The sequence below is a fragment of the Apteryx mantelli genome, chromosome 18, assembly GCF_036417845.1.
Source record: "Apteryx mantelli isolate bAptMan1 chromosome 18, bAptMan1.hap1, whole genome shotgun sequence".
In the NCBI taxonomy this organism is placed as follows: domain Eukaryota; kingdom Metazoa; phylum Chordata; class Aves; order Apterygiformes; family Apterygidae; genus Apteryx; species Apteryx mantelli.
Genome location: NC_089995.1, coordinates 13,045,307 through 13,060,395, shown reverse-complemented (window position 1 = coordinate 13,060,395; position 15,089 = coordinate 13,045,307). Strand labels below are relative to the sequence as shown.

Sequence of the window (15,089 nt, the reverse complement as noted above, 5' to 3'; positions counted from 1 at the left end):
TTATCTTAGAATTACTGGGGTTGCAACACTGTCTGTGATGGGTGTCCAGGAAACGGCACTTGTTTATGGACACCCAGGAGAACCACCTGCCAAGCTGGCTGCCTTTGAAAACAGCTCACTGAACTGCCCGAGTTTCTTGGCAGAGTACAGGAACGTGGATTCGGCAGGAACACTTCAAAGGGACATACCCAAACGTGAACAAAACAGGATTTCTAACCTTTACATGTCTCTTTTCTTACATCCATTGCTTTTGTCATACTTTTATCATCACTCTTCACTTTCTCATCTTTGCCTCTAATCACAGCTCCCTTGCCCACTCTCTTTCCCTTCAGGGCATTTTTACTTGCCTTTCCTATATTTTGTCTCCCTTTATATCTCCACAAACCTCACTCTTTCCAGCCCTCTCCTTTCCTCGTCCACTAATCACCTGTGATTCCCTTTCTTTCTCCACTCGTGCAGCGCCCCTGGTCGCGCACAGCCCCTCTGGAGTTGCATCTCCAGAGCTCTAGCCACTTTCCACACAGACGATCACTCACGCAACCTCCTCATCCAGCCGCCCTCACTTTGTGATACTTGTTGTTTGACCTGGAGTCCAGAAAACACCGAGTTTACTATGGAAATTTTGTAGACCACATAGCAATTATATGAACTTCAGACACATTTTCGGGAGTGCTTTCTAGTGGGAGGTGCCTCTCCTTCCTGGTGTCCAGCATCAGTGGCCGCTGAAGCGATCAATGTTTGAGAAGTGCCGACCTCCTGTCCTCAGATTAGGTCTGCATCGACAGCCAGACGCTTGTGAAAGCTGAGCTGAAGGCCCTGAGTTTTATCATTGCTAAGAGCTTTGACGCTCCCACTGATCCAAGTACTTTGAACACTGAGCCATTTTGATGTGGTCTCAACAAAACATACTTGTGGTCTGGATCTAGATTTCATCATTTATGTAACTCTAATCTAGACATTAACATTTCCATGTCCCAACTTAAGTTTCTGTAAAATGAGGATAATGTTCTTTTCCCTATCTCTCAGCCTGGTAGGAGATTCAGTAGAGCCTGTCAGATGCTCTGAAGTTCTCCAATGAAGGAACTGAACGCGGTGCTAAGGAACCAAACTGCTTTTCTGCCTCCTGATTGTAGATCTGTTGTTCACATTGCTCTAAATATGTGCACAGCTCATAGATAAGGCACCAGCAGGTGAGATTTTAGGAATACATGGTATAATAGCCAGGACAGGCAGGACAGATAAAACCTGTTGATGTGCACTGGAAGTGTTTTCCCTTTGTGCTTAGATCTTTATTCAAATCTAACCCTCAAAACAGTCATATTAGTTAGACATAATTAATCCTAGTTCATATAACAACTCATCAGACAGGAGCTCTCAGAAAACATTTTGTTTAAGGCTAAGCAGAATATCATTTCTTTGCCTTGTTTATTACAACTTGTCCGATAACGATGTCTAAAGTGTTTGCTGTCTACTAGCTAGTGATTTAATGCTGTTTTGCCATACATCTTTTGGGAGCAGGGCCTTTCTTTTAAAAAGGGAGGTTGTTCTTTGTAAAAGAGCAGGAGGTTTCTCTTTGTTGGAACGGGCGCCACAGTCTCAGGAACCGCGAGTGCTCTGCTTGCAACCCTCGTCAAGCCTGGCCTCCCGTGCCTGGCCACCGGCGGTGGGGCGCAGTGGAAAGCGCTAATCCGTTATTGCTGTGAACTCCTCCCGAGAGCATCGGACACAAGGCCTTTTTGGGTCTGAGCGTGTGTAGGAAGGACGTTTCCCTTCAGTGGGTCCCTTTCATCTCTGGCACTTAGGGCTTCCCCTCCAGGCCTACTGTTTGCACATTGCTGTAACTACAGGCAAACAAACGCATTATACAATATCCTGGGCTGACTCACCCCAGTTCTTGATGCATCGTGTTGTCTGGTTACCCTGATTGCATCATGTCAGCATGGGAAGCTTAAAGGCTGGTTTTTCTGAGTAATAATATTGCAGTAGGGCAGTAGCTTAAAAAAAAAAAAAAAACACATTATTGCTATTATCTTCAACCTGCAAACTGCAATGAAGAAAAACCAAGCAAGCCAAGTCGTTACGAACTAAACCTTGTGTGAATCATGAGTTCCAGTCGGGGGCATGCTTAAATGATGCAGTATGTTAATATAAAAATCTGTTACTTCTGGAAACTTGGACTCAGCCACTGGAAGGGGCCAAGAGCATCCTACTCCCTCATCCCTGACCTCTGCGGGATGTATTTTGTTCAGCGTGTTGTAAACAGGGGGAGGGAGGGAGGTGTCCGTGGGGCCGCGTCCTGCCTTGCGGGAACACGGCCACTGCTTCTGGGTGGGGACGAAGCCCCGGTAAATCCGTTCCCCATTCGGAGCTCAAGCATCTGACGTTCCCGTAGGTGGTTTGCACGGGGACTAGTTATCGTGCTCTTTATTTGCAGCTGGCTGCGGCTCCTCGACGAGGCGTCCAGCCCCTGCCGCCGGCGGAGCCGACCGAGCTCCCAGCGCGAGGCGGGACACCCGCGCGGAGCCTCTTGCCTGCGCCGTGGCTCCTGGCTCGGCCAGGATGTAATGTCAGAAGTTTAATTTCACGTAAAGCAGCGCAGAGCCAGAGGTGGTGACATCTATTAGCTCACGGAGGAAAGCCCTGGCCCACAAAGGTCGGGAGGAAAGCAACATAGCGAAAACATTGCAATAAAACTCCATTTCTGTTTTGAGTCAGCTGTGTGGGACAAAAGTGTCTGATTTCTTGGTATCTCATAGTGTCAAGAATCACTAAAGTCTGGGAGGCAATACCCTCTATGCCAGCAGCACTCTGTCAGCTGGTATTTTCTGCAAACAAGGGGCCCTGAGGAAGTAAAATTAAAAATATGTATTTTCACTGACAAATCAATAGTGACAAAATTAATAAGGCCTTCCCTTAAGCTTTGAGGACACGATTAAAGGGTTTTCCAAGGATATTTCTTCATTCAAAAAGATAAAATTACACTTAAACAAGTTATCATGTTTGCACACTCAAAGCACAAAAGTAGTTCTTGCAGAACTTGTCTAGACACTTCCACAGGGTTTCTTTGTTCTTGCTGTTTCTTATAAAGACAAATGTGCCATTATCCAATTTTGTTATTATTTTTCATCCAGGTTTTATCTCTTTCTTCATTTCTGATAAAAGAAGATTGCTTCCTTTACAGAGTCTGTGCTTTCTCAAATTTTTGTTTACAGAAATTTCCCGGTAAATGTTTTGCAAGTCCAAAATGATTTCACCCTTCTCTTCGTAAATGCATGAAATCTTCTCTGTTTCTGTTCATTCTCAGTTTCTGGTTTCAGCTTTTGAACCAGAATAATGCAACAGTGGTCTATTAAAAATTTAAGCAACAAATTGAAAGGAAATTGCCACCCAAAGTAATGCTGACCTGTGACTGTGCAGAGGGTTATTGTCTCGATCAATTATCTGTAACCTCAGCCGAACAAATTTAAAAAACCATTATGCATGTTAATATATGCACAACAGTGTTCCAGCTGGCTTGCACCAGTGCTACAATTATGCATAGAAGTCAGGAAATTATGTGTGGAAAGGATAATGAGCAGTATTGTCTGCCCAATTACTGAGTTTGCATATGCAAACAATAATTTTGCAAATCTATGCCTGGCAAGCTTTTTTTTTTTTTTTTTCCCCTCAAGTTGCATCAGCAGCTTTAAGGTTAACTGTAATAGCATAGTAACCCAAAGCTGCTTCAACTCTGCTTCAATCCATTCTGCCTTTTCTAAAGAGAAAAAGAGCACTTCATATGAAGGTGATAAGATAGGAAAGTATGCCAACACAGCCTCGGCATCATTTGGATGTTACTGAAAGGGCCTACACCAAGCGTGCTGATTAAAGCATGTGGGCGACTGTCCATAGAGACTCCAATGGAAAATCCAGGTAACTGAGATTGTGTTTCCCCCCCCTTTTTTTTTTTCTTTTTTCTCCTTCTTCAGGGATTCAGATTTGTTCCTGCTTGACTCTCGAACAATCTGGGCTGCAGAAGAAGGGTGGCTCGTGTTTGATATTACTGCAACCAGTAATCACTGGGTGGTGAATCCACAGCACAACCTCGGCCTGCAGCTCTCCGTGGAAAGCATAGACGGTGAGTTTCGGAAAACAGCATCCATCAATGAGTGTCCGGTTCAGGCAGAAGTTTCCAACCAGGACTAGCCTTAATGCACTCAGTGCATTCTCTTTGAATAGGATTTCTTCAGGATATTTTTCCTGACTTTGCCAAAGATGCAAATAATGATTGAAAAAGTAAATCTGTAGCTATATTTCAGGGTAAGGATGTACTTAAATGCTTTAACAGATTGGTATTCAGTCATGTCAGTATTAGCTATGTACGCATTGTTGTCAAGGTATGCATATGCTGTTGGCTAATTTGCACATAGTGTTAGAAGACTTCATCTGAAATCCTGGAAGCTCCCAAGTGGCCCTTTTTCACTCTCCCGTGCTTATGCTGCTGTGCAAGCAACTGTCTGAGCTGTTTTTGCAATAACATTTCCTGCTCAGCAATTACAAGCATCCAAATTGGGGGGTGTGTTTTAGGGGAAAAGGGCGCAGTGGAGTCCTTTTTATGCATCTCTTGTCATGCTCCGTGAAACCACCAGTTTGTTTTTTTCTGACTGAGACAATTCCCATCAAGAAGAGAGGAAGAAAAATTGCTACACATAAAAAGACAAAGCGATGTCAAAGGCTGGTGTCGTTTGGCACAGAAATCCCTTCAACTGAAGAAAACTGCTTAGAACCATTTTTATTTTCTCTGTGGCAGCAGAAATGATTAGTAAAGTCAGGCCTGTCCCGAACTCCAGGTTCTGCAGCACGCCTGCGATATAAACCTGTGACAACCGGAAACGGGTGGGAAGATGTGGTTCTGCAACAGCTTCGAATGGGTGCATTTAGAATTAGGGTGGAAATTTTCCTAACTAGGCCTTACCAAAGGAGTCATACTACTTTATCTATAAAGTTAAGATTCCGACTGCTCACTTGGAGTCTTGTGCAAGTGAAGCAAAGCCCCCTGTGTGCTCTGGGAGGTGAAAGGCATCTCAAGCCCCCTCTCTGGAGCTGCCTGGCTGCCACACAGGAGAGGTTAAACAAAACCCAACTAGAACCTATTGCAAATAATCAGAATATACTTATCTGAAGACATACTTTCATTCTCCAGATGTACATCTGTGGTATAACTTGCTATTGATTTTTATGCAAAACTCTGAACGATGCCAGTTAAGCAGCATTTTGCATAAAGACTGTGCAAGGCTGTTTCACAATAGGCAAATTAAGGAGAGTCCTTGACATGAAAGGGTGATTTTACACATATGAGATCTGTGCCCTGAGAGCTGAAGCTCTCGGGGTTGTTTTAACCTTCCCTGTATGAATGATCAATGAACGCGGGAACCCAGCAGAGATACAGAGCAGGCATGTCACCCTGGAAGTTTGAGTCCCCACCCCAGTGACAGATGCCATCTTTGCATACAGATTCAAATTCAGCCCGATTTACAAGTTAATCTTAACTCTTAAGGCTAAAACAGTAAGGCAAATTAACAGCCAAGACAAGCTTAACCTGTTTTCAAACACTTATCCTTGTTTTTAGTTTCCAGTTTGCCTCCTAAAGAAAATACTTGGAAGTACGTAAGTCATGTCCACAGCCACGTCACGTTCATTCAATTTTGAGTTCACATATAGGAAAACCGAGGCCCAGCCCAGAGTCCACAGAAAAGCAATAGCTGAAAGGTAGTTTAAGCTTAATAACTCTAAGCACTGTAGATACTTCAGTGTCACTCTCTCACTCTTCTACTGATAAAGCCTCATTATTGTTCTGTCTTGCTCTTTGTCAATCCTTACCCAGTGGTTTTACAGAAAACGTCAATCTTTTTTCTCATCATTAAGGAGGAAGCCAGTTGACAAAACCCCCAAATCTTCCCTTGATAAAGAACTTTTAAAAATGTAGTTTCCAAAAACTAGTTTCATGGATGTTTTAAAGCTAGTATAAAGCCAACACTGCCAGAAAAACAAAAAAATCCCACCTTTCTCCTCATTCTGAGCCTTGCTACTCCATCTCTGCTTCTGGCATCAAATAGGACATTAAAATCAAAGCTTTGACACTTTAGAGTGGCTTGAAAAGTTCATGGAACATCACCCTGCAGTCCCTGTCAGCCTGCTCCCGTGCACGTTTGCTCGGCCGCAGCTCGAGCAGACGTTGTGCTTCCCAGAGGGTTTCTTTTCCGGACATCATGCACAAGCTGCTCCAGACATCCATCAGAGTAGCCCAGAAGTTCCGTATTCAAAACCTTCTTCCCTCAAAATCCAACGTCTTCCTTATTAAGTATAATTCAGCCTTGCTGCATTTCTAGAGTTCCCATAGTTAATAGCTGGAATTTGGGGCAGGTTATCAAACCTCACGCTTACACACTTACCTACTTATTGACTATACCTCACACTTACGCACTGACGCACAAAGTCAATATCCATGTACTAAAGTAAAAAACACAGGAACTGCTCATGTTAATTTGGCTGGAACATTATTTTTGGTTACCTTCCATAGTTTGCTTGAATCTTCAAAAATGAAGGAAACACAGGAAATATCTGCTCAAACAGCCCAGCAATATTGGTGACAGTACAAAATCTACATCATTCATTATGAGACAAAATAACGCTTTTTGTCTTCCAATAATTCTGCAAAGTCTATGTGCTTGACAGTCTGTCTAGAAATATTTTGCCTTTTCCGTGTACATACCACATATTGTAAATCAGTGTTACAGAATGTAATAAAACCCTCCAAGGAGGGAGCTGATGAGGGAAAAATAGGTATTAAACAAAACATTATAACTGCGCAAAGCGTAAGAGAATCTCATGAAATTATGGTATTAATATAAATAACTGAATACCAGAGATTTACAGAGGATTTTTCAAATAAGGGTGTTGTGTTCCTGGACGCAAAGGAAAAACAACAGGAAAGGTGATAGTACCAGCAGTAAGGAAATTGTGAAACAGCGTAATGTGCTGTTTCTAGCCGTGATTAACACCAAGTCTTTCAGAAGAAAACGTACGCTGTCATTGCAGCCGGCAGTATGTTATTGCCCCGAAGGTGAAGTCCCCCTTCACTTCCAGAGCTCCGAAAGATGCTGGAGGTTCAGATTTTCAGGCTAACTTTCCCCCACGCCGACTTATGATCGTAAACACGCTTCCTTCAGCTGCACACACACGTGTCTTCACGGACACAGCCTGTGCTTTGTGTATGTGACCTATTGTCATTTTTAGGGATATTATCTGAAACGCTGATTTATGAATACGGTACAGATTTCAGTCCAGACTTTTCAGGGTCCTGTGTGCAAGGGAAAGCTGCAGCCACACTCAGTTAGAGTAACTCTGCCTGCTCTGCTTGAGCAGTCAGAAGTGGACCCTTAAAAACATACAGCCAGATCCATTATAGAGACGGCTTTGCAAGGGCAGAAATTCTCAGCTCCAGCGATAAACGAGTTCGTATCTGTTATTTGACTCAACGAAAATTAGGAATCTAGTTCCTGTTTACACTTCTGAAAGATCTAGCGGAGTTCATAAACATCTTTGAAATCATGTCAAAAGCGATTTGCTGCTTTCTCAAAATAGATTAACAAAATATTTAAATCAACCTGTCACGCAAATTAGAAAAGCCAACTGCAACCTTTAAAAAGTGAGTGCAGTGGCTTGCCTGCTGTAACAGAGTTCCCTAGCAGCACACCTTTGCGCTCCCATTTGTCCACCATACATACAGATTTCTCTTTTCATTTTGAGCAGCAAGGACATGTCCTTCCTTGCACCCTATGTCTTGTTTTGGATTTAGACCAACTTTAGGCTAACAAGAATGTTGCTATTACACCTGGACTTCATATGAAAATCATATGTCTATAAGCACAGTAGGACTTTGATGCAACACTATATGCTTGGGCAAAACCCAAAACTTTCAGTGATATAAAACTAGCTTTAAAATGAATAATGAGTTAGAAAAATCCTTCAAGTTTTCTTGGTTTTATATTTTGCATCGCTCGTTACATGTAGAAATCTCTAACCATGAAGCCAATACAAGCTGTATAAAAAACTACGAAGTCATGAGTGCTGTCCAGATGAAATGACACAAAAGAAGTTAATTCATTAACTGATCTTTGTATTGCTTTATAATCATGCCAGATAAGTCTATCAGCATGCAAACTAGGGTGGAATCAAAGGGTATTTGTTTACTCACAGACAGTCGGAGAAGCTCAAGCAACAAGCAAGAGAAACAGTCGAATGACTCACTCGCCTCCAGCGAGCTCTCAGCCCAGCGCCTTGCTCTGCAGCAGTGCATACGAACGACAGCTGGCTGTTTAGGTTTACTTAGTTTATTATTTGAGATTCTATTTTTGATGGTATTAAAAAAGCAGCTTCTTAAAAGCAGACAAAGCTGTGCCCTCTGATGCAAGAGCACAGCTTTAGTTCTTCTGGGAGAAGTTTATCATTGATGAGGACTAGGTGCATGTCTTTATGTTTAGCCTTGTTGTCTGGATGTACAGGAAAGTTAGAAAAACCATGGATTTCTCCCAATTTTTGTTAACAAGAAATGTGTTACTTCTCATACAGAGTGCTACATGCCCTTTTCCACTATACTGGTCTTGAACGTGTTCTTAAATTTGGAATTTGTTGGTCAAATTCTACTTATTGCTACACTAATGCAAATCCATTAAGTACATCAGTGTGAAGTTGGGTCCCCTCTCTGCATGCTGCTGATCTGCTCTCTAGAGACGTGGCAAAGGTAAAATAATTTACACTGGAAAAAACAGACTATTAGATATACTTGTTAATTTAAGCAACTTCAGGAAGCAGAAAGATTTCTTTGAAGGGGCAGGAAAAAGCCAAAGGTACAGTAATCACAGAGTTTAACTCATTTGGCTGAACTTGTTTTCAGAAAACAAGGCTTCGATCTGGCAGAGCACGTGCGCAAGTGGAACTACTTAGATATTTAGCATTAGCCACTTGCTTGAGCACTTTGTGGGGTCAGCCGCAATGTTTAAAACACAGACTGTTTGGCCAAATTTTTGCTGGGCTGTAGAGCCCCTCACCTGCTTCCCTCCTCTGGGCTGGCCTTTCGGGGCTCTGCTAAGAACGTGTCGGCTGTTCTTGGGCTTGTTTGATTTGTGGCTGACAAATGCCAGCTCTCAGCAAAAGGAGCACAAAAGCCATTAACATAACTTTGACTTAACACCAGGCCTCAGTAGCTTAGAACAGAGTAGTTCTAGATATCACCCTCCGTTTCACAACAGCACCCAGCCACCCTGCGGTACAGGGCAGGGAGAAATGTTAAATTTACCTTGTCTTTCATAAATAATGGATTTTGTTCTACAGAGAACCCACTCAGTCATGTTTTATCACCCCCCCCCCAAAAAAAAAAAATCCAGCATGAAAGCCGCATGAATGGTAGTCAACGTATTTGCAGCTAGGTTTTCAGATGCAGCAGTGCTGAGTATGAAAGATATAGCAATAAACAAAATGTTTCTGAAAAGCTGAACTATTTGTTTCTTCCAGCTACGGTATATCTGGAACTCTGTCAACATTTCATACAAGGCATTTTTATTTTAAGTTAATAACCTTCCAGTGGGAATTTAGTGTTCCTATGGGCTGAGTTTTATGGTTCCTTTTATAGGATCACTTCAAATTATAGGCTGGTGAACTTAAAGAAACCCCTCTAAAGAATGCAGGAAAAGCTAATGCTAAGCGGATTTAGGGTAAAATAATTTTATGTAGGAGTATTTTATATAACTTTTACACGCAGATATAAAATGAAGTTAGCTGTGCTGAGCTGCTCTTGTCAGGAGCGGCTTCGCCGATTAAGCCCAGTCCCGCAGTCGATCAGTGCTAGGAGTCAGGCACGCAACCTAGGTTTCTTGCTGCCATTACCACACTTGGGGAAGGCGCAAAGTTACTGCAATCCTCCTTATCCATCCATTTTGTTATTAAGGACAAAGCATCAATCCCAAACTGGCTGGTCTTATCGGGAGGCACGGCCCGCAGAACAAGCAGCCCTTCACGGTGGCCTTCTTCAAAGCCACGGAGGTTCATCTCCGCAGCATTCGCTCCACCGGCGGCAAGCAGCGGAGCCAGAATCGATCGAAAACGCCAAAGAACCAGGAAGCTTTCCGGGTCTCCAACATGGCAGGTCAGTAGGGTTTGCCTGGCCACGACTTCCAGGTGATGGGACAGATCTCCACTGTTCTGGAGACCAGACGGGAACAGTCTCTCCTATGGGCAATTTGTTGTCTTTTTGGTCTAGCGCTATTTCTCTGTTGCTGGTTTGAAACTATTTGGGATTAGGGATTATTCTAAAAAGTCAGGAAAATGGTGTTTCTTTGAAACAGTGTTAAACTGAGGAATTTCCTAATTCAGTTAAAACAAATAAGCCATCTGAACAGGTAATCTCCATTTACCCACTTGAAATAACTTCTAACAATAATTATTTTTGATCATTTGATACTTGCTTTAATATAATGAACTATTTTGATCGGAATCAAAATGCTGTAGATTTTCAGAGTTTGTGATTTTAAGTTTACCTCCCCCACCCTGCTTTCCAAACTTTAGAAATCTCAAAAGTTTTCACGGAAGAGGAAAATCCCTGCTTTGCTCAGGACAGCCGCAGCTATTTTGGGGGGGGAGCTGCGCTTCCTAATATGGAAGAAAACTCTGTCAGGCATTTAAAATAGAAACGCGGCCTAATTCCGAGATACCTCAAAATAACGGGCCTTTGGTGACCTTGCCGCTGCCAACCATGGGGGAGGACTAACCCCGCGGATGGCAGCGGCATTCCCGGCTGCAAAATCCGTCAGCGTTGGGCACGGCCAACGTCTTCCACAGGCCTTCGCACCTTGACAAACCACCTCCCTTCATTGCAAACCACCCTCCTCGGCTTCCTTTAACCTGCGATGCAGCGCGGCAGCCTGCTGCGGGTGAAGCGCCCTGCGTCGCTGCCTGCGAGGCTGCGGGAGAGCTGGCCACATTGATTTCGTTTCCAAGAGCAAGAGTTGAAAAAATATTCTCTAATACTTCTGCTCAGGTCCCCAGCTCAGGCTATATGTCAAGCATGAATGCAACTTTAAAACTGCAGTGCTAGTCATAGTTGTTCAAATCCGTGCTTCAGACCTGTCCTTTATTCTTTGGCTTCTCCACGGAGCTTTGCCACCCATTGTAGGAAGCCTGTGATCTAGATTTAGCTGCACTGGACAAGACAACACATTTCACATTATTTTGGTGTCACATATTGTTTTTTTGGGCCTGAAGGTGCAAGCATCCCCCATAACGCATGTGATTCAAGGAGACTTAGGGATGTAGAAAATAGTGAAAGGGGGCTTTTCCCTATCACTCCTTTCACAGGTTCTCTTTTTACACAGTAGAAGATAATCAGAGATGTGGGTTTTGCCAACATGGGTTAGAGGAAGCCCAGGAAAAAAAAAAAAAAGAGCTTCCCAGGCCTTCCTTGGCTTTGCAGAAGCAGCCAGAAGGGGTTTTTATATGTATTGAAGCCAGCCATTATTTTCCAACGAAAACATTAAAAAAACAAAGGGCCTTACCGCACCTCCCTCCCACCTGTGCAGAGAACAGCAGCAGCGACCAGCGGCAAGCCTGCAAGAAGCACGAGCTCTACGTCAGCTTCAGGGACCTGGGGTGGCAGGTAAGGGCTGTGCGTGACCGCCGCGTGAGCGGGGGGACCTTTGCAAACCCTTTGTCAGGCTGCTAGTGATACCAAAGACAAGATCTTTATCCCTGGGGAAAAAAATTGCATATTGCCTTCAGCAAGCTTCACGAGCGGTTCTGCAAAGTTAGGGAATTGCAATATTAGTGTAGGACTGGCCGAAAACTCAGCACACGCTTAGGTGGGTAAGGAACTGTGGCCACCTGGATTTCCTTGGGCAGTTTTGAGTGCACATACTGCTCTTCACTTTCATCTATCCATTCTTTTAGACCTGGCTAAAGAGATTTTCATTTCTGAAAGCTTGTTACCTGCCTTTCAGTAACGGATGAAGGGATCCTTGTGGGCAGCCAGGAGGACGCTGTTGAATGACTGATAAAACTAAACCCTAAGGTTCAGCTACTCTACGGGCATGTTTGCAAAGCAGGATAGGGACCTCCAGGAAAAGCAGCTGCTTTAGAGGTGTAAAAGGGTAATATTAGAAAGGCCAGCTTACCAGATTTTTATTTTTCAGGTTGCTGTAACTGTATGCAGACATATGAATTGATAGATTTACATGCCATTCTAGTTCTCATTTCACTGTACAATATTTATATCTTTCTCCACAATCTAATGTATCTTCAATTTAATCAAGGACTGGATCATCGCTCCAGAGGGCTACGCTGCCTACTACTGTGAAGGAGAATGTGCTTTCCCATTGAATTCATACATGAACGCTACAAATCATGCCATTGTACAGACACTGGTAGGTGCAATTTAACTTGTTATTTCTGATAGGTGCTACTCAGAAGTAAGCTTGTGCAAAAAAAGTTCTCTAAGCTAACAAGAAAAGGAAGGTCTGCATTAGCTCATTAGGATGCCTGCAGCATCTGGCTAAACATGTCTAGCCAAGTGGCCTGAATTAATAGTTGGCTAGGAATTACCGTGTCTTTGCTGCAAGCGTTGACATGCTCTCTCTAGTTTCAAGGGGCCCTACGATACACATTTTAACGGTACAGTCCCATTGCAAAGGAAAGAAAGAGCAGGATGTGAGACCCACTATTGGCATCGCTTGGAAAAAACTCTGCAAGGATCACCCGTGTGCTGTTGCCAAAAGCAGATCTGGGGCAGACTGAGGAGGGGTCAGCGAGACTCTATGTTTCACAGCCCAGCTGTGGGCATATTTATGTCGTGGAACAGAGCAGGGTGCAAAGGAGCAGTTTCCTCCGTGCAGTTCAGGCTCCTCCACATTTTTTTGCATCAGGCGCTTTCTTGTGCATGTGTAGTGATATTGCAAAAAGCATTAGGGAAACTAGAAATGCCTACACTTCCAAAGGAAGAAATTTCTGCATGCTTTTCTCCTGAGAAACTTTTTTTTTTATTATTTACTTTTTTCCCTCTCTGCAGAGTCCCTGCAGCAGGGAGCGCGGGAGCCCCGGAGCCCCCGGCTCCCGCGGGGGTTGCGGGCGCTGCCAGCTGCCCAGCTGCAGAAACAGAGCCCCAGCTCCGCGCTCGGGCAGGGTTTCGCACAAAGACTCGCCTGCACCTCGTGCGGAGTTTATCGTAACTGGCACACTGCTGCAAAACACTGACTGCTTTGACAAATGGGAATTTTCTAAAGAAAACCTGCTTCACGGAAAGATTTCCAGCTAGATGGGAGCTGGGTGTGCGCGAGCGTCAGTACGCACAGGGGACAGCTCAAGACACTGGTGCGCAGAGCCAGGTGTTCGAAACATGTTGGCCTGAGCCTTTGGGAGAGACGGGAAAGAAAAACATGGGGGAGGAGATGGGAAAGGTAAATCTTAACACGCCTCTACTTTCCCTCCCTAGGTTCACTTTATAAACCCAGAGACTGTGCCGAAACCCTGCTGTGCTCCTACACAACTCAATGCCATCTCAGTGCTCTACTTTGATGATAGCTCTAATGTTATCTTAAAAAAATACAGGAACATGGTGGTACGAGCATGTGGCTGTCATTAGATTTGTAGGGAGGGGGGGGGAAGTTATTTGCAAAGAACGTTTTTTTGTATGGCTACGTGGGGGAGGGGGAAAAAGGTTAGAACTCCAGCAGTGGACTTAAAAATCCCAAGCAGTTTTTAGGACTCGGCTTCTGAAGGTTCAGACAATGGAACAGTTTCTGGATCTAAGTGGCATTTGAACACATTTTGTTTTAGTTTGTTATAGACAATGAGCTTGTAAACTGAAACAAGCCAGAGAAACCATTTAAAACCAAATCTGCCTTAAAAATTGGCTCTTACGATACATACTTCTGCAGATGAGTCTTTCTGAAGATTGCAAACTCGCCAGTGTTCATTGTGATTTAAAAATAATGATCTATCCAAGGTGAGAATGTGGTGTGACTAATAAGCATGTGTAGTTCCTGTAACACACTGTTTGCAATAAAATAAGTGAACAAAATATACCTGGAGTGAACAGGTATTTTCTTAGAGAATTATTACTTCCATTCCTCTGTTTACTTCAATCTCATAAGCAGAAGCAAAGACTAATTACATGCAACTTCCAGTGTTAGACGGCAGTAGCAAAAGCTGTATCTGGATTGATTCAAGTTCAAAGGACAAATAAGTCTAAAAAGACCTCTAATTTGCAAGCAAAAGAACGGAAGAAAATAATTCCAAAGAACAAGTTTTTTCGGGTATAATTTTTGTCAACAGGAAAAATAAAGTTACTCTAAGCACCAGTAAGCGTTTGCTCTGAACTTAAAACAGGAAAGCAGCAAAATGTTAGAAAACGGTGATTAAACCAAACATTTAGCTGGGGCATCCTAAACACTTTTGGAGTTGCGAAAGACAGCGAAAGATCCTGCTCCCGTTTGGAAAATATCTATCGACTTCAGTAACTGACAGAACAAGTTCCAGCACTTTTTGGAAAACATGGAGACTCGGGCGCAGGAGGTCCCGTAAGCTGCGCCTAGCACCCAGCACCGCACAGACTCAGCGAGACACAAAATGGAGAACCTTAGTTTCCGGGGTCGGTATTTTCTATAAAAATCCTGCTGCGTTATCACTTTCACCTCTTAAAAAAAAGAAAACAAAACAAAAAAAACCTTTTAAAGAGCCACATCGGCTAGCTGGAACCAGGAGCAAGACAACATCCCCTCAAGGCTTTTTTTCCCCCTTTTCTTTTACAGTCACAGGTTACACAAATATCTCATTTACGTAATTAAAACTCAATTAAAGTTTTTGTGATAAGAATAGAGTAGCAGTAACCAATCACAAACCAATTCAAAACTTTGGTGTAAGTTGCCCTGGGGAGAGAAAAAGAAAATTCTGTCCAATAAATCATCAGGTCTTCAGCATACCTAGCTCTAAATCTCCAAGCTTCAAAAACAGAAACCGCCTAGAGCCAGGTCCAGAATACGACAGGGCCCCGGGCTCGCTCCCCG

The 15,089-nt window shown here is 43.4% G+C and overlaps 1 protein-coding gene across 1 annotated transcript in view; it reads left to right on the top strand.

The window, feature by feature from the left end:
* Positions 1–14,104, top strand: part of BMP7 (bone morphogenetic protein 7) — a 46,021-nt gene extending 31,917 nt beyond the window's left edge. Inside the window, exons 3-7 of the mRNA XM_067307787.1 lie at positions 3,969–4,117; positions 9,986–10,183; positions 11,613–11,689; positions 12,342–12,452; positions 13,517–14,104. Of these exons, the coding sequence (XP_067163888.1) occupies positions 3,969–4,117; positions 9,986–10,183; positions 11,613–11,689; positions 12,342–12,452; positions 13,517–13,666 (685 nt within the window). The 3' untranslated portion in view covers positions 13,667–14,104. The remainder of the gene's footprint in view (positions 1–3,968; positions 4,118–9,985; positions 10,184–11,612; positions 11,690–12,341; positions 12,453–13,516) is intronic.
* Positions 14,105–15,089: the final 985 nt, after the last annotated feature.